Consider the following 18,940-nt stretch of genomic DNA (forward strand, 5'->3'; position numbering starts at 1 on the left):
TGTGGGCTTTTACAGCAAAGACTTCTCTCTGGGTTGCTCTCTTGTTTTTCCCCGTACACGTGTTTGCATCCCTGATAGAGAGGAATTACCACATTTATCTTTCTAATTTGGTTATTTTCAAATCAAACTGAAGACTACTTGCTGCTTGCATTACTTGTAAAGGCTGTTGAAGGACTAAAGCTTTACGTGGTGATGGCATTGCTCCTTCTCATCACACTTCATTTAGTTGTGGACCGATTTATCAGAATTGAGCCACTTCTTCTGGCTGAGAACCACTTTTTGGGAAACGAATGGAATGGAAGTTCAAGATGCAGTTTTCGACAATTGGCTTTATAACTGGCCTATTGCCAGTAGACACACTTTGTTTGGTGACTTGGAATAGTGAGCTACAGTTTTAATCTGTTATATGTGGAAGATATAGTGTCAGGGATGGAGAATGTGTTTTTGCCATATGCACACTGCAGGAGGTTGTTGGAGACCAAGTCTCTGCAGACAAGAGAGCGAGAGGAACTTGGAGGGAGGTGGGCTTTTGGTCGGATGGGAACATGACTAGTCGGTTGCTGTGGAGATGGGGGGCGGCTTGTGTGTGTGTGTGTGTGTGTGTGTGTGTGTGCGTGTGTGTGAGGGAGACTGGTGGGTGGTGCCTGGGTCAGGAGGGTAGCTGTGTGGAGCATTTCCTTGAGACGCCTTTTGTTTTGCTTCAATTCTTTGAAGCCTCTGTCTCTATTTGAATCTTTTCCCTCTCATTCTCTCTTTGTCTCATTTTCCCGCCCTCTCACCCTTCGATATCCATTGGTCAGCTCAAGTCTCGTGTGGTCTCTCCAACTACGAACTAGAACCCCAAGTGTTTGCAAAGCATTTCATTTCTTACTCTTGTGTGTGTGTGTGTACTGACAAAGCAAACCATTAAGCCATTTGAATACATGTGCATGAACACTGCTTCCCACGTTCGCTATCACGGCTGATCAAAAGCACATTTGATGTTAACGTTTGCACACATGCAAACGTTAGAGAAACGAGACCTTTTTCAATTTCACATTTGCGAGAATGACGCATAAACGCTGTCAAACAATCGCACTGCGTGGAGAGGACAATTAGGAGTGACGTCACTTCCGGCCGTACGTGAAAGGCTGAAGGATGCAAACCTGGAGTGTAACAGAGCGCGTGTGCAATGCAGTCATCTGCCTCATGGATGTGCGCTAGCAGGGCTTTCATCAAACACACCCTCAGAGAGATTTCTTCCATCTGAACAGCTGAGCCAGATTTCTTACATTTCTACAGCAGCTGAGCCAGATTATTCATCAGCAACTTCCTCAACCACAACACCACTCACTTCAGCTCTCTCCGTCCATTTTTGGATTTCTTTTGATCTTGCTTTGTGTTTTGATATCCCTTTTCCCCCCAGAGATTTTAATTTCTCTCTGATGTTTTTTTGGCTTGCTGTGCGGTTACATATTTTTATTCCTCAGTGCTTCAGTTGTTCCATTTATTGCGAGAAAATACAGTCCAAACAGAAGGAACCTGCTGACTGTTTGACCACAGAGAATCTCCGCGCAGACTTTGTGCTGCATCAACTGCACATCCTGTGGTCCTGCTACATTTCTTTAGCATGGTGGGCTGCTCCTCTATAAGAGCTTCATAATAATGTCACATTCAAAAAGACAGAGTCCATCCCTGTGTTACACTTTCGCTGGTATTCATGCATTGCTTTTGTTAATCGAAGCTGTGTTTCAGTTTGTTGTGTGAACATTTCAAAGTAGATATTGTTTTGAACATGTGAGCTTCTGAAGGAGTTATAAACTGGTGAAAAGTGTTACAGCAGTTGTTAGGCCAGCCATTCAATTTCCCCTAAGTCTGAGTCTTGCACAATGCTAAACAGACTAAGTGACCATTAACAGACAAAATAAGAAGGTTACACATTTCTGTTCAGGCACATTCTCAAACCATCCAATTAAAACGATGATGTTACTGCAGCCAGTGGGATAACAAGTTGTTGTTGTTGTTCAGTGAAATGTTAGGATATATATATATATATATATATATATATTTTCTGTATAAAATGACTTTTGTCCTTGCTTTGTCTTGCAGTGTCTGCCACCGCCTTCTACAAGGCTCAGCCAGTCATCCAGTTCATGTGTGAAGTGCTGGACATCCACAACATAGACGAGCAGCCTCGGCCTCTCACAGACTCGCACCGGGTCAAATTCACCAAAGAAATCAAAGGTGACAATGGGAGTGTAATCTGTAGAGTGTGCCTGCGTGTGAGAAAGAGTCAATAAATTAATCAAAATGCATTATGTGAGGGGGGCAGAGAGAAAGGGAGAGCACATCTCGCGGCCATTCTCACACACGCACACAGACACATTCGTAATGCCGCTCCAACACCTTCTGTTATTCACCAGGTTTGAAGGTGGAGGTGACGCACTGTGGAACCATGCGGAGGAAGTACCGCGTCTGCAACGTGACCCGTCGGCCTGCCAGCCATCAAACGTGAGTCAGCCACCGGGGCGGGCGAGGGAACAGGAGACTCTGGGCGGTGTGTGTGGATGGGATGGGGGCGGGGAGCACACACCACAGATGATGTGATTACCAATTGACCACCAAACAAACCAGATGAAAACTGACTCATCTTACAACCATGCGGTCAACATTAGTCATGAAGTAGCCGTTGTGTGTGTGGCTGCTGATCTTCAGTGTTTCCTGACTCTTAACAAGCGGAGTACAATACCTCGCAGTGCGATATCCTTAAATGGATTCATACGCCATATTTCCCTCACACAGGATGGTCCATATCGTCAATGTTAGAATACTAAGAGTAAAGACACTGAATGATATTTAGATGGTGATTGTGAGGTTTGACAGTAGTGACCACACACTTATAGATTGTTGTTAATGCGTGCTATGATTTTATAAATAGTAGTTGACTTGCATTACACACCTAGTTAAAACAGTAGCAATGAAGCCTATCATCATGCAGATTATAATGTTCAGTTATGATCATAAAGCTTTAATAATACCTCTCCAAAAAATGTAACATTTTAACCTTCACGAAGGCAAATCATTTGTGTGTGTTTCTCCGCAGGTTCCCGCTACAGTTGGAAAATGGTCAGACTGTAGAGCGCACTGTAGCCCAGTACTTCAGGGAGAAGTACAACCTGCAGCTTAAGTACCCACATTTACCCTGTCTACAGGTGGGCCAGGAGCAGAAGCACACCTACCTGCCCCTGGAGGTGAGAGAGAACAAGTTGCTGTAACATAACTCCAAATATGATGGAATCTGCAGTGTGTGTGGTCTACTGGGCAGCTCCCGGGTGTGTATCAGCTGTATGATGAAGAAGAAGAAGCAGGGCAGCTGCATAAAGTCTGGCCCAGACAATCCTTTGCTGGCCAAATATAGTAACTCAATTGATTCAACTTTTCCCTCTTTTATTCTCTCGCAGGTGTGTAACATTGTAGCAGGTCAGCGGTGCATCAAGAAGCTGACAGATAATCAGACCTCCACCATGATCAAAGCCACAGCTCGCTCTGCACCCGACAGACAAGAGGAGATCAGCCGGCTGGTGAGCTGGATCCTCATCTCTTCTGGCGCTACATTTGAAGACTGAACTGATATTGATTGATATCTGTTGATTAGACTGTAGATGTCAAACATTCCATTTAAGACACTTGCAAAAGTAGTACAAATTGTCAGCCCTATGTGTTGTATTTTATGAGTCACAGAACACAAAAACAAAGCGTGTTTGTGCATCATATACCTGCCGTTTAACGTTTTGTTAATTGCTACAGTGCCCTGTAAGGTTTTGAATTGAAATGTCAGGCCTCTGTTGGGGCTGTAACTTTAAAGGAGGGGGTTGTGGACACAGCCAAAGACAAAACGCTGCCTGGAAAGCTGCCACGTTGCTACGCTTGTCAACACTTGGTTGCCATGCTGCTCATCTTGATATAAAATCGCCTGTTTAGCAATCGCCTCTCCCAGATTCTCATTTTATATTGTTAACAGAGGCATGTCTGTGTGCTTGTCCATCGCATTTGGCAATTACAAGGCAGGCCTACCTACGGTCAACAAAATACCAGAGTCGTAATGGCTTTAATGTGCGCGTGAGGCTGCTACAGTGTCTGCAGCATATTGTTTATGGAAAGATTGACGGACTGTACACTGCCTCTGGCCACCATCAGATTAGCAGTGCACACTTCGTATCTGCTGTTACCTTATTAAACCACGTTCCCCTATCTCTTCACTCGGAGCAAAATGAGCGGACTTGCTCACAGGAAATCATTGTAGACGGCACCGTGGTGGCGTTTTTCCATTTAGATGCACGGTTGCTTGAAACTGACAGGGCAGTGTGGGCGGAATAGCAGAGGTGGAGAGATGGGAAAAGGACAAAACAAGCAGATACGCTTGCAGTCATTTTAGGATTACTGGCACCCGACATTTTGTGGCATGTCACCAATTTACCATTCCATTTTCCCCATCCATAAAACATCCTACAAAGAAATGAAAACAAAAACACTGCAGGAGAGGGAAGGAAAACTAATACCCATACATAGACCAGTGTCATTAGGTTTACAAGCATGGGCTTAAGGTTCATCTAAAACAATAACACAAGCACTTAGCATAATAGACTTTGTCTTCAGAGGATTCACAACTGTGTCATCATAATCTACATTGGAAATTCAGCCTCTTATAAATGTAGCTTCTGCTCTTAAAGAAATCGAAACTATTCCTTTTAAAACAGAACAAGCCACAATGAGTGAGCAGGTACAGGGATCTTGAGTTGACACATGGCTGTATATTATAACCTTTCAGTGCTGCAATGGTCTTTACTCGTGTTGTCATTCACTACCGTGGCCTGACCCTGTGTTCAATTTCCCCACGTCTCTGCAGGTGCGCAGCGCCAACTACGAGGCAGACCCGTTTGTGCAGGAGTTCCAGTTCAAGGTGCGCGACGAGATGGCCCACGTGACAGGGCGAGTGCTACCCGCCCCCATGCTGCAATACGGCGGCAGGGTGAGCACAGAGCACTTTATGGTACTCTTCCTTTAAATCACGCCCAGTCTCTCTGTTTGTCCGACACGCTCTCTCCCCCCCCCCGTCTCTAAGGGGAACTAACTCACCGGCTTCTGTTTGTGTTTCATGGTGTCAGTCTTTTTGGCTTCTTTTTTGTGGTTGAGTCTCAGTAGTGCAAACTTTGATTCCATCTTAAAAACAAAAAAGGCATTTCCTTTTATGAATTTGATGGGTTTGTCTCTGTGACAAGGATTATTTTTAATAATAAAAAAGATGCCCACATTATGATTGGATATTAAAGTGTATAGCATTTGCCAAATGTTGTTTTGTTTTTTTGGTGAAGTCAAAAAGAAGTGGGTTTTAGAGGTTTCTGAAAATTGCATAAAGAAGCAACTTACTGAGACTGAACCCCAGTGTGGATTAACATCTGTCTGTTCATCTTCTCTGAGGTGACACACCTTTACTGTACTATAATACATTTGGATTGTGTATTAGTCAGAACTATGACACCATTGTGCACACTGTTTTATGCATGTTAAACACACTAAATAGCATCTTACATACTATATTGCATCAAATAGCGCACCACTGTACATTTGCAATGAAATTATATTTGTTAATTTTTTTTGAAAGTTAAATGTTTCTCTAATGAGCAAAATGTGCTAATGCATGTTTCTTTGACTGACTTGTTTCTTTTATTTTTCAAAGTGCGAATCGATGTATGAAAATGAGTGTTAATATATTTTGGTATGGATGTAGAGTGCGTGTGTTTTCTGTGGATTTAAAAAAAGGTAATTGTGTGTGTGTGCCTGTTGAAACGTGGGTCTGTATGAATGCGAGTGTCTGCCCACGTAATCATGAGTACATGTGGTGAGACTGCAATGTTGTTTCAGAACCGCACGGTGGCCACGCCCAGCCACGGGGTGTGGGACATGAGGGGGAAGCAGTTCCACACCGGGGTGGAGATCAAGATGTGGGCCATCGCCTGCTTCGCCACACAGAGGCAGTGTCGGGAAGAAATACTAAAGTAGGGTTATATGCAAATGTTTTCTTTTTCCTGTAAAGTCTTCAAAGTTATTTTCTGAGATTCTTTTGTCACTGTGTGTGCAGTGATCACTTACGTATATTCATGAAAGTTTAAAAGTAGTTTGTTAGATTACTATTAAATTTGTCTCATTGATCTGTGATGATAGAGATCAATTTATTTATATATTTTGTGTCCATAATTTGTAATCTGGCATGAATTATGAATGTCTGTTTCAAAGGATTACTTAAAGACGGGTAGCATCTCTTATCTCAGCAGTGTGCAAAGCCTCACCATTACATAGTAGGCTGGTGCACATGAAAAATAACTGGTAGATAAAAGTATAGTCTTCATCTGTAGTCCCTGACCAGATGTTTCTCAATTTCTGTTTGTTTTTTCTTCCATGCGAGAGGGGCAAGTTCTGAGCTTTGATTTGACTTCACCATTCTATTGACTCTTCACCATCACCTCCTGCTTCTTCCTCGTTTAGGGGTTTCACAGACCAGCTACGTAAGATCTCAAAGGATGCCGGGATGCCGATTCAGGGTCAGCCATGTTTCTGTAAATACGCCCAGGGAGCAGACAGCGTGGAGCCCATGTTCAGACACCTGAAGAACACCTACGCCGGCCTGCAGCTCATCATCGTCATCCTGCCGGGAAAGACTCCTGTCTATGGTTAGAAAACTGCTTTAAAATAAATATCACATTCGAGCCCAGAGAAATGCTTGGTGGTAAGGACTACTCTGGGACTGTTCACTTTTTTTGATGCTCACTTTTTGTACCCACCCATAGCCGAGGTAAAGCGTGTGGGAGACACCCTCTTGGGCATGGCCACGCAGTGCGTCCAGGTGAAGAACGTGGTGAAGACGTCCCCTCAGACCCTCTCCAACCTCTGCCTCAAGATCAACGTGAAGCTGGGAGGCATCAACAACATCCTGGTGCCTCACCAACGGTCAGTCATGCTACTCTTCTCCTTGTATAGGTGCAGTGCTCTGCTATAGTGATGCTGTTTTTAAACGGCTGCTTGTAGCTTGGACTGTGTCAGATGGGCTCAAGTTTGTCTTATTATAGTCACAAACAGGATATCATGCAAGCAAACTGTCTGTATATTGTTATGTAACGCAATGTAATTATTGTCTTTGTTATGTCTCTCAATTAATAGACCATCAGTGTTTCAGCAGCCAGTTATTTTCTTGGGAGCGGATGTTACACATCCACCTGCTGGAGATGGGAAGAAGCCTTCAATCGCAGCAGTAGGTTCCTTCTTCATTTTACAGCTGACCTATTGGTTGAATTTGTTAACTTGTTTGATTCCCCTGTATCTGACACACCGTCTCTCTTCCAGGTGGTAGGCAGTATGGACGCCCACCCCAGCAGGTACTGTGCCACTGTGCGAGTCCAGAGGCCCAGGCAGGAGGTCATACAGGACCTGGCCTCCATGGTGCGGGAACTGCTCATCCAGTTCTACAAGTCAACCCGCTACAAGCCCACCAGGATCATTTTCTACAGGGATGGAGTTTCAGAAGGCCAGTTCAGACAGGTCAGCTCCCTCTTGATTTCACAAAACAATTGGGTGGAGTCGGGGCGTGAATTGAACAGCAGTCACCGCCTAAAATTCTGTTCAATTGGCAGAATTTACTTTGTTTTTAAGGGTCATAATTTGGGTAGTCTTTGTCTCCGTAACTCTTATTATCATGATATCTATAATATTAGGTATCTTTCATATATGATAGGACACCATGAAACTAAAGTAACACACATAGATAAGGACATAGGAATACATACTGTAACTGTACAATGTATGAAGATTTTTCTTTATTAACATTTGTTTCCCCTCATTCCTCCTTAGGTGCTGTATTATGAGCTGCTGGCCATCCGTGAGGCCTGTATCAGCCTGGAGAAGGAGTACCAGCCAGGCATCACCTACATAGTTGTGCAAAAACGCCACCACACACGACTCTTCTGTGCCGACCGCAACGAGAGAGTGAGTCCCCACCGCTCGCACAGACACTTTCAGTCTCTTTGAGAACGACGCAGCAATGTTGCCCATTAAAGTCAGCACAGTGTGTTATGTGTTAGTCCATATTCTTTCTTTTTTTTTTTTATGCTCTGTGCCAGCACGTTAAGTGCTCGAAATGGGCCTCCTTAATTACCTTTTGTTGTCAATTGCACTGTTCACCCTGCTAACCCCTGTAATTACATTCGATTAAAGCATTAGGGCCCAATGCAACCCGAGAGCTCTGGAGTGGCACTCAAGGTCCCTAGAGTAAGACTCGGCTAGTAACAACCTTATTTTCAGAGCAGATCAGAGCATTAGGCTCTCTAGAGCATTAGGCTTTTAATTGGTTGATTGGGAAGCATTTGGTAAACCTTCGCCTGACTCGGTCCATCAAATTTTTTTCAGTGATTAGACTTTTTACCTCCGGTTGTCATTTAGTGCTTTAAAAGCTTTGTTTTCTGCTGCTCTTTTCCTGAATCTTCCATTTTCTGTTAAAGTTGTTTTTGTTTTCCTGGTGAACTAATGGACTAACTGATCATTATTTATGTCAGGTTGGACGTAGTGGAAACATTCCTGCCGGTACCACCGTGGATACGGACATCACGCATCCCTACGAGTTTGACTTTTACCTCTGCAGTCACGCTGGAATACAGGTCAGTCCAACCTCTTGTCTTCTCTGCCTCTTTCAGCAGGATTTCATCTCACTGTCCTTCACCTGTTTGCCTTTGCAGAGCTGTGCATTCTTGCAAAGAGATGGTAAACAGGATTCAGAAATAAAATAGCTAAAAGAAGAAATACCCCTTGTTTTTTCCCTTTCCTGTAATCATTTGAAGATAGATCCCCAGGAGCTGACAAAGTGGTGCCAACAATCAAAAACTATTTTCTGCAGTACCATCCCTTATTGAAATTCACATCATTATGCCACAGGAAATAGGGCACAAGATTCTAACCTATTTGTTTTTAACTTCCCCCCTGGTGCTAATAATATCCTTATAGGAACGCTTGTTTGAATAAAAAAAAAAAAGTAATAATTAAAAGGTTTAGTTTATGATATATTTTATCCCTCATTTTCTGTCTTTGTGACTACGTTTACATGCACACTAATATTCCACAATTATTCAGGATTTAAAAATATGAATATTGATATTAATTAGCTTTTAGGAGTGGTCTTCAACATGGAGCGCTTTCGGAATAGACGTCTCAAACAAGGTTTTTACCGCAGTTTGCAACACGGCCAGCTCTGTGCGTTGTACACAACATGTTAATCGGAGCATGCACAGCTGCATGCAAACAGCAATATTAATAGAATATTCATTTTCATTAGCCATGTAAACTGTTAAGTAGCGATCTTGTCTTTTTTGTAATAATTGCAAAAAACAAAATATTTTGTGCATGTAAACCAGTGTAGTTGTGTGATTTTATGAAGTCTCTTCGACGAAGCTGTAATCTGAATCTAATAATACAAATGTGTCGATGCCCTTCTGCCAGGGCACCAGCAGGCCCTCCCACTACCATGTTCTGTGGGACGACAATTGTTTTACGGCTGACGAGTTCCAGCTGCTCACCTACCAGTTGTGCCACACCTACGTGCGCTGTACCCGCTCAGTCTCCATCCCTGCGCCAGCCTACTACGCCCACCTGGTGGCCTTCCGTGCCCGCTACCATCTGGTGGACAAAGAACATGACAGGTCAGAAAGGGAGAGCAAGTGGTGGAGAATGAACAAGAGGTTCCTCTTTTCTTTGACCCTTTGTTGTAAAGGTCTTGAACTCTGAAGTGTAATTCTTTGGAAAAGCGGTTACATTATGCATAATGTGCCAAATTTGTCCCATTATTATTTGTCACCTGTCATAACTGGTCCTCTGCTCTGCAGCGCCGAGGGCAGCCATGTGTCCGGTCAGAGCAACGGTCGGGACCCCCAGGCGCTGGCCAAAGCTGTTCAGATTCACCACGACACCCTGAGGACCATGTACTTCGCCTGAGCGACACCAACCATACCCAACCATTGCCACCCTTTACACACACATGAACACACAGACACGACCATGCACACCTGGCTTGTCAGTCAAGGAGTCCTCATATGTGCAAGTCCCGCCCCCCGTCCCCCCCACATGCCTAGTCAATCCGGACCCGACACTGTGCAGAGGAGAGGAGGGAGGGGAGGAGACAACCCCACACTGGACTGAGGATGCAAAACGCTGCTTTAAAAAACAAACGAGAGAGAAACTCAGCACTATTATGCAATATTTAACCAGCCAACTAGTTTATTTTCGCCCTTATCAGGCCCCTTTTTCATTGCCCCTCCTCTCTGTTCGTCCCCGTTTGTCTCCTTTACTTGTGGCCTAGTGGCTGTTTTTCTTGTTTGTTTGTACTTTTCCCTTCCTTTGGCACAGTCTTGTAGTATTCTGCTCCTTTTGCCATCTACAGTACCTCAAGTCAGTTTGAGCAGCAGCACTTTTACATTCTGTTGACTCTCCCCAGTATTTCAAACGGGGGATCAGAGAAGGAAGGGTCGGACTCTGGAGTTGGTGTTTGATTAATTTTGTTATGTAGTTGTTTCATTGGACCGGAGGTCCTCCCAGTTGCCACTTTTATATTTTCCGTTTTCCTCTTGTCTGTCACTTTTCACTTATGTGAGAAAGCACCAGTCTCTTGTATGAAGTTCTTTTGAGCTCACTGCCACCTGTTGGTGACGAGGTATGAATGCCCCTTTAAAGTCACAACAACGGATTGTTTAACAAGGTTTCAGATCAGTTAATATTCATCTTTAGCAGTCAGCTGTCACACATAAACAGGCAGTTTATATTGGCGCATATATATATATATATATAAAATTGCAGCCATCTATGGATTTTATTTAAAGTATAACACTGTTATTTGTTTCTGTTTGTTGTTTTTCTTCTACATTATGTGAAACATTTTATGATTCAGACTTTTTTTTAATCATTTGAACCATGTAAGCTTATGTTTTTAATCTTAGTCGTCACGTATTCATTTCCCTCAGTGCTTTATATCACATTTCTCTCTTTCCCTCACAGTTTGAGATGGTGGGTAAACAGAGATCACGTCGATGGTTTCCTCTAGTGCAATAATCAGTTGAACGAAGGGAAGTGGATTTTAGGGGACTTGAATGATTCAAAAGAACAGTCAGACATTTCATTTGACAGCGAGTGTCCTCGACAGGAGAACAGTTTACTCCTCGGGCACTTCCATGCATTGCTCCTCCGTGAGACGATCGATCGTGTTTTACGAGTTTGCTCTTGATGTTGGGCAAAAAACGGTGCAACTGCGGTTTTGGTGATTTTCATGTTTTTACTTGAAGCGAAGGATTTTAATGCGGCTTAGTGGTTTGAGAATACTTTATCATCAACGGGCATACTTTCTTAATTCCTCAGAGTAACACAGTGGGTGTAAAGGCCATAAAGAAGTAGTATTCAAGTGCCTGGTGGGAGTTAAATGTTGAATGGTCAAAAGCTGCATAGCTCGTTATTGGGATTCTATTTCAGTGGGTTAAAATAATCAAAAAGCATATTCCAATAAATGGACAGCATAAGATGGTTTGAAGCAAGAAACTTTCACCCGATGCCTCTTCTCAACGTCTCATTCAAATCATCCTAAAATCATTATATTTACGTGTTTGCCTACACCGTTGCCGTTCAAGCAAAGCAGGCCGAGTCGTCTTTTTGCTTATTCCTCACCAGACATGGATCCAGCTGCTACAGTGCGTTTGTACCTAAAAGGCCGGGTTCATGGGCGTGGACTCAGCCTCGTCATCAGCTGCTTACTTCAATGAGTTGTTGCTGTCAATAGAGATCCTGAGTCCAGGACTAGGTCTGAATCCTGTATAAAAGTTATCTGCACTAAAATAAGCTGTGTTTCGGGACTGAACACGAGTGCGGTGCTATTGTTATCTGAATTAGAATCTGAACTTCTTTAAGAGACTCTTGATGAGCAGATGGATAGGGAAGTAGAAAGAAATACGGTAAACCTCACTCACACAAGGACAGGAGAAAGTCCCACTGCTGTGGTTTGAGGGAGATTTAGGATTCCCCCCGGTAGTTATGATCGGCATTGAGAACCTGCAAACGGACAGTGAGGTATATTGTAGGCTCCTGCTGCATCTGACTGCCTTTCATGGGCCAGTGGGTTTGAGCCTTCATGATTGTCTGAAAGCCTTTTTAAAAGCCAGATCGAAAGTATATTTGTACATTTAAAAATGATGTAATGCACACCACTTATTTTTGCTAACAGAAAAAAAAAGTAGTCTGATTATTAATCTTAGTAATCGATGTATCATGATAAGTAATGGTTAAAAAGGTATAATAACAAAGTTTATTATTGCAATAGACTGACTGGTTCCTGTGTCACTGTATGACGTATAGTTTGTGTGAACAGTGGTGGGGTTATTGAAACTAGTGACGTTAGTGATGTTTGGAACAAAACAAAAAAAGCTGCAAGATGTTGAATGCTTATTTGTCAACCTTTTTATTTAGTGTAGATGCCCGTACAGTCAGAGGGTTGTTGTAGAGGAGAGAATCTCAAGAGAGAAAACACAAAGCCTTTTGGACTGCAGTGCGTACTGTAAAGACGTTGCATCCCTATTCTGATGGCAAACGGTAGAATAGAAGAAGAAGCCTTTGATGTATTGAGCAGACTTTCTGCTCTCGAATGTTCTCGGGTTTTCTTCAGCTGGTGCTGATGCCTGCTCCCTATCAGGAGAGGGAAACGGAATGGGGAAGTGGTTTTGAAAGTGTTGATCCATTTCAAGGAAAGGGTGTGATCAAAGCATATCCTAACACGGGGTAGTAGTTCTCCATTCTTTTGTCGTTAAAGCCTTGGGAGGATTTGCGTTGGATTGCGACCTCGGTTCCTTTCCTCAGACTCCTCTCCGTACCCGAGCCACTTCACATGCTCACAAATACAAACGAGTTACCCTCCCGGTAAATCTGTGGTGTGACAAAGCCTGTAATCTTATTGTTGCTCTCTTTCCCCTTTTTTGCTCCCGAGCATTTACTCCCCTTGTGCCAGAGGACTACATTCCACGGCCCAACAATCCCATCCGATCCCCCTGGGAGGTGTGAGAAAGATTAGACTTGAAGGACAACTGTGGTGTCCGGTCAGTAAGACGTAGCGGCTTCTGTCATTCATTCAAGTGTGTGTGTGATTTTAGACGGAACCAAAGCGGATCAACGATAACTTCTTGCGTGGGGTTGTTATGTTGGAAGTTGAACAAGTCTATGAAGTTAATTACGGGAATTCAAATCCATTTGTAACTGACTATCGCTGCTGTCGGTAATGGGTGTTCAATCTGTGTATAAACTAGAGGGCAGTTAAACACATGTTTACATAGCAGATGTGTTTGCCTCGCTTACAAGTGAAATCTCATCAGCTCTGCGTTGCAAATATCAGCGAGTGGAGAAGTGACATGAGCAAAACCATTTGGGGCCTGTGGAAGTGAACGCTCGGAGGGATAAGAAGACATTATTTGTTTGGTCGATCTGTGTTACACAGTAGGGTAATAGACTCGTTTGTCCTTTCGGCTCTATTAAAATGACTTGTTGGACTTGATTGAAATGAAAGGCAGCACACAGCTTACAGCTAGCTGCGGCCTTTGGCTCTCGGTTAGGATTGCAAACAATACGGAAGTCGTTTTATGGAAGCTGAAGATCAAACGTCTTATCCAAAGTGACAATTGTCTGATGAAGCAAAATAGCTAAATTGCCTCCAATAAAGGTCAATGTCTCCGGTTTTGAATGGAAGTGAAGGTGTATTCCATTTCGAGTAAGCGATCAATAACCCGGATCTTGGTTGCTCTCGTTTTGCGGTGGAAGGTAGCAATGGAGTGAGAAAAGTGCCTTTCCTCTTGATGGTGCTGTAAATGGAAAGATGAAATGTAAAATCAAAGAAACAGAATCTCCTTTACAAGAACACATTGCAGTGCAGGAACGGCTGCATTTACACACACACACACACACACACACACACACACACACTCACTGTACTCGTTTGTTTTTTTAAGAAATGCCAATGCAAACTCGTGTTTCATGTATTTAGACATTACGCCTACATAGAAATTTTATATATGCCAAGTATATGGTTGTGGTTGAGCTTTCGCTTCCTAGTGCATTTAGTGTCTTGGACCAATGGTGTCGTTGGTACAGTAGAATGTGGGGGGGTGGGGTGGGTGGGGGTCATAACCGACTAGCGTGGTGTGACACAGCTCAGCCCACGAATGACAAACATAGCACAGCACTTTAGAGACTGCCACTTTCACTCAGACACATAGCCAAGCGGTTTCAATCGCGGTCCCTCCGGTCCCCTTCCTCCTCCCGAGGAGGACGAGGAGAGGATTTGAACCTCAACGACGAGTCGAAGGGGACACGTTTGTTCCCAAACAAAGCGGTCGGTCATTTAACGTGTGCCTCATGCTCTCGTGACTTTGTTGGAGGCTCGGTGGAGTCAGCACTGCTCTCCAGTGGTTGGATGTCCCTCCGGAGGTTACCACTCGACACTTTTGGTTCAGCTAGGGCTGGGTGTCAAAACGTGACATCAGCACCTCCCAGATTTTGGCATCAACATCAAGCACCTCAAACTTGGACAAGCAGTCCAGAGTTTTTTTTACAATATGTTCTTGCACTGAGAATTCAAGGTTTTCTTCTTGAAGGGCATTTTACTTAGAAAAGCGACATAGGTGAGAAAGAAAACTTCTTGAAAAAGTCAAGAATGACTTGAACAATTTAGTCTGTTGCATAGTAAAGTGTGCTTTCATGCAGGTGTCATTTTACTGCAGGTATGGAGATGAAATTAACAGAACCAGTGTCAGTATTTAAAGTTGGCGCCCCGATGCCCAGCCCTAGTAGCGGCCCACGGCGTTCTTTCATCTTAGTGCAATGTCCTGCCATGTGTCTTGTCCCTGATGGAGGGAATGTGTGCCCAGCAGTGTCCCCGTCTTGAGCCGGTAGGGTGTCGACTAAAAAAAAAAACCAAGGGTGGTCTGTAGTTCTGTGGGTACCTTTTCAGTCCAGGGGGTGAAATGTTTCTATTACAAGAGATCTCAAAAAACACTGCACCTCACTTACCTTGGTATGCTGCATATGTTATACTACATGAAAGAAAAACTGTAAATTGCTTTTATTATGACATATAATGCTTGAGTAATGCCTGATTGCGATATTCTTATACGGTAACTATTTTAGAGTCAAAATAAGTATAACTGTAAAAAAAAAATATTCTCTGTTTTGTCTCAACACTTATCCGATTTTGAAAAATTGTTCTCGAGCCGAGTTTTATTTTGTTGTCCTATTTAAATGTGTCTTTAACTTTATATATGAAATATATATATATATGCGGAATATTTTATGGTGTATTTATTGAGAGTGCATTCAAGTGGCTGGAGTCTCCGCATCATATTGCAGCATGGTGGGGGCGGAGCCAGGAGGATGAGGCCTTTAGCCCCTCCCCCTCCATGTTGACGCCTTATTCTCCGAGACACGCAAGCACAACAATATGGACGGGGGTGCGAGGTGGAGGAAAGGGAAGAGGTGGATTCGACCTGGTGGTATTTACAGGTCGACTCTCCTTTGTCCTTTCCTTGATATTCTTTACCCTCCACTCTGCTTGTACCACCTGAGACGGCCCAATGCCAACCCCCACATGTTGCAGCTCATCTCTGATGAAGGGAGCCATTTCTGAATCACACTGACCTGAGTGTCCAATAGCTGATTTTTATTTTCCCCCCCCCCCCCATCCTAAGCTGCTAATTGGTACGTTAGCCATGTAAATTCGCTGGGGAAGGAAGGAAGGAAAGAAAATTTTATCACAGGCGTCACTTCTTTCCTCTTAAATTGGCGCCTTTTTTCTTGTGCCAGAACATTTCACAGCAGCAACAGGTCTCATTCCACGAGAAAAAAAAGACATGCCTCAGCCTTAAGTGCGTTCTGAAATACTCGTCAGATTTCTATGTGACTTTTGCGATGCCTGTGTCGAGCGGCCTACCAAGAAAACAAAACCTACGTACTTGATTTGCCCCGATTTCCCCAACCAGCATCCTCATCTCTTCTTATTTCTCATGTAAACCACTAACATTGCTCCAGAACTTAACTGAACTCTGATGTACGAACACGATTGCTCTGTCCTCTTTGTTCTGATGTCAGAACAGACACCAGGTCCGGGGGTCAAACAGCATTTGGAAACTATTCTTGGCATTTGTTTGAACCAGATGAGCAGCGCTTACTGCCTCAGGATAACATCGTAAAAAAAAAAAAGAAGTATGAGTGACATGAAAACGTTTGATAATTTGGTTTTCATACACAAATCCAAAGAACAATATTTTCAGATGCAGTTTGACCCGGGCCGGACTGCTGGATTACAGAGACCTGTGCCTGTAAAATGAACCAAGGATGAACTGATGATAGTTGTTTTTATTTTGTTTTGTTGGTTGTCCCCTCACCCCATTGGAGGATCAGAGACATGGAGCTTTTGAGTATTGTCAATCCTGTCTCAAAGTAAATGAGCCCTCTCTCCTTTTTAAACCAAATCATTTTGGTTTGATCCATGTTTACTGTAATGTTTCCTCCCACGGCTATCGGATGGTTAACCTGTTTTCACACCATTAGCATTCCAATAATGACTTTGAACCAAATATTGCACAAGAGATTAGGCTCCTGGTGCCGTTGTATACACTTAATGGTTTTGAAGACAGTGGCCAAGGACTTAAAACATTTTATGTGTCTGCTGATTGTTCAGATTGTTTTTTGGTTTTCTTTTCAAATTCAGTATCACTCTAGTGTCGGTCTTATCTGAGTGATGCACCAGCAAACGGATGTATAACGGTGAACCTTCACCACCAGATGATCCATGTCTCAGTCCCTCTGTATGTTGCAAAGGCTCTGTTGTACCAACAGCTCTATACCTCTCGGTTTTAAATGTCTTTCTTTTGTAACGCTCTCTTATAGGTTGTCGTCCTTTTTAGTGTTGCTTTGCTTCAGTTTGAAGTGTATCTTTGACTAATACTTGCAATAAAATGCTTTGCTTTACCGTGGCTGTCTTACTGACCGAACACGACCATATATTTAGGAACACCATCGATAGCAGCCGAGACATGTTCTATTAATTATGTGCATTACATTGTGGGAGAATAGTGCGACTACAAAACAACCGTATTTAGTATGCATGCTGTTTGCTTTTAAGTGTACTTTACTTTGTCAGTTTTCTAGTGTGAACTCATTGCATACTAAAAACCTGCTTAGGATAAGTACGGATTTGTGACAGAGCGATAATGCTTACCTTGTTCATCAGCTTAGTTTATGGTGTTAGCATAAAAATATTTAGCTACTTGGCACTAAACACAATGTACATCTGATGGGATTAGTTTAGCAGGTATTTAGAGTAAAATTGACCTCATAGTGGTGTTAGAAGAAGGGTCAGGAGATCAAAATCATCAGGGTTCATCATCTGCAGACTATGAATGTCTGTACGAACTTTAATGGCAATTCATCAAATAGTTCCTTAAATATATTTTTGGCTGGACCGACCATCAAATCAACTGACTAGCATGGATATAAAAAAATAAATTAGAAAAGGTAATTTGTGAAGAAACTGCGGCATAGATGCTGGCGGTTGAAAGATTAACTGGATTGCTGACTTTAATTTGGATAAAGACATTCATTATATTTGTTGCATTGCTGCAAAGCGAGTAAAATGTGTTATAGGAATACTTCAAAAAGAATATTGTTTAAAAAACACATGTACAGCTCTTTATTTCAGAGGTAAGAGTGGAAGGCCACATCAGAGGAGAGCAGTCAGCAGCTGCTCATGAACAGGACACACTGCTCTGCAAAGCTAGTTTCCACTAACGAGCTCAAGTGTTTACAGGTGTGATATGTGGGGTAGCAGGGAGTGGAGCCCGCCTGAGGAGTAGTGAGCGAGAGGGACTTCCTCTGTATGGTGAATATACACAGGTGTTTTCACTTATCATGATTAGACCTCTTTGACTGTGTTGGTGTTTTAAAAAAAGCCCTTTCCTCCTGACTCTTTGTTGCACCCGATTCTTTATAATATATTAAACGTATAGCATTCTTGTTAGTACATGCAGATTGAATATAGATTCCTGACTAAGCTCCACACTACATCAGTCTGAGCAGAGAGCACAGAATGTGTAAAGTAGCCTTAAGAGGAAAATGGAATGATAGTGTTGTTCAAATAATTGAAAATCCTTCAAATTTGTTTTAGATGTGCAACAAACAAGAAAAATCAGGAAAAAAATAAAATTGGTCCTTTCCTTATTTCACGGTAGGTTTCCCATCAAGATGGAAACAGATCTACTACCACACTGATTCTTAAATTCATACTTCGAGGATCAGACCTGTATTTTATCGAAATTTAACATGTATTTGGTATTTTTTAAAACCCCTCTGCACATGCTCTATTTATATATTTCAACACATACCGAGTACAACCTCTGACCTCAGTTATTACACAGCTCCTTTGCACTAACTGTGTTCCTCAAAAAAGAAAATGACAACAAAAATATTTTTGCTTAATCCAGCAATCCCAGTTCGTTCAGTGTCTGTTGCCACGTGTTTTCTATCGTCCCGTGTACATTTTTGTGGAATATACAAAAATATTGCTCTGTCAAAAATTGCATATTGACTTAACTGAAGCATGTATTAAACCAGTTTTTATATTTTTGTTTCTTTTGTGAAACACTTTAGGAGCATTTCCAAGGAGCTCGGGACACATTAAGGTGCAGCACAGCGTAATGAGGATAATAAACAACAGCAAATGATCATTGCTGAGCAGCAATACTTCCTATCATTAAAAACACGGAGAGATGGATGCTCTGTGAGAAACCAGATGCTCTGCAGGCTGGGACTCAACACTGATTATGTTCACTTCCTCACTGTCATAAAC

General features: G+C 42.8%; 1 protein-coding gene across 2 annotated transcripts in view; it reads left to right on the top strand.

Annotated features, from left to right (window-relative positions):
- LOC116386690 (protein argonaute-3) overlaps positions 1-16,435 on the top strand; it is a 28,624-nt gene extending 12,189 nt beyond the window's left edge. Inside the window, exons 6-19 of one of the 2 annotated variants that reach the window (XM_031853115.1) lie at positions 2,089-2,223; positions 2,403-2,490; positions 3,083-3,230; positions 3,441-3,560; positions 4,886-5,029; positions 5,902-6,035; positions 6,523-6,707; positions 6,825-6,984; positions 7,195-7,285; positions 7,378-7,572; positions 7,882-8,016; positions 8,583-8,684; positions 9,520-9,719; positions 9,903-16,435. In XM_031853115.1, coding sequence (XP_031708975.1) covers positions 2,089-2,223; positions 2,403-2,490; positions 3,083-3,230; positions 3,441-3,560; positions 4,886-5,029; positions 5,902-6,035; positions 6,523-6,707; positions 6,825-6,984; positions 7,195-7,285; positions 7,378-7,572; positions 7,882-8,016; positions 8,583-8,684; positions 9,520-9,719; positions 9,903-10,011 — 1,946 coding nt within the window. In that variant the 3' untranslated portion in view covers positions 10,012-16,435. The remainder of the gene's footprint in view (positions 1-2,088; positions 2,224-2,402; positions 2,491-3,082; positions 3,231-3,440; positions 3,561-4,885; positions 5,030-5,901; positions 6,036-6,522; positions 6,708-6,824; positions 6,985-7,194; positions 7,286-7,377; positions 7,573-7,881; positions 8,017-8,582; positions 8,685-9,519; positions 9,720-9,902) is intronic. The other variant, XM_031853116.1, reaches the window with a different exon arrangement.
- The last annotated feature ends 2,505 nt before the right edge of the window (positions 16,436-18,940 follow it).

This window comes from Anarrhichthys ocellatus, unplaced genomic scaffold, assembly GCF_004355925.1.
Source record: "Anarrhichthys ocellatus isolate YVR2014 unplaced genomic scaffold, GSC_Weel_1.0 scaffold13, whole genome shotgun sequence".
NCBI lineage: Eukaryota > Metazoa > Chordata > Actinopteri > Perciformes > Anarhichadidae > Anarrhichthys > Anarrhichthys ocellatus.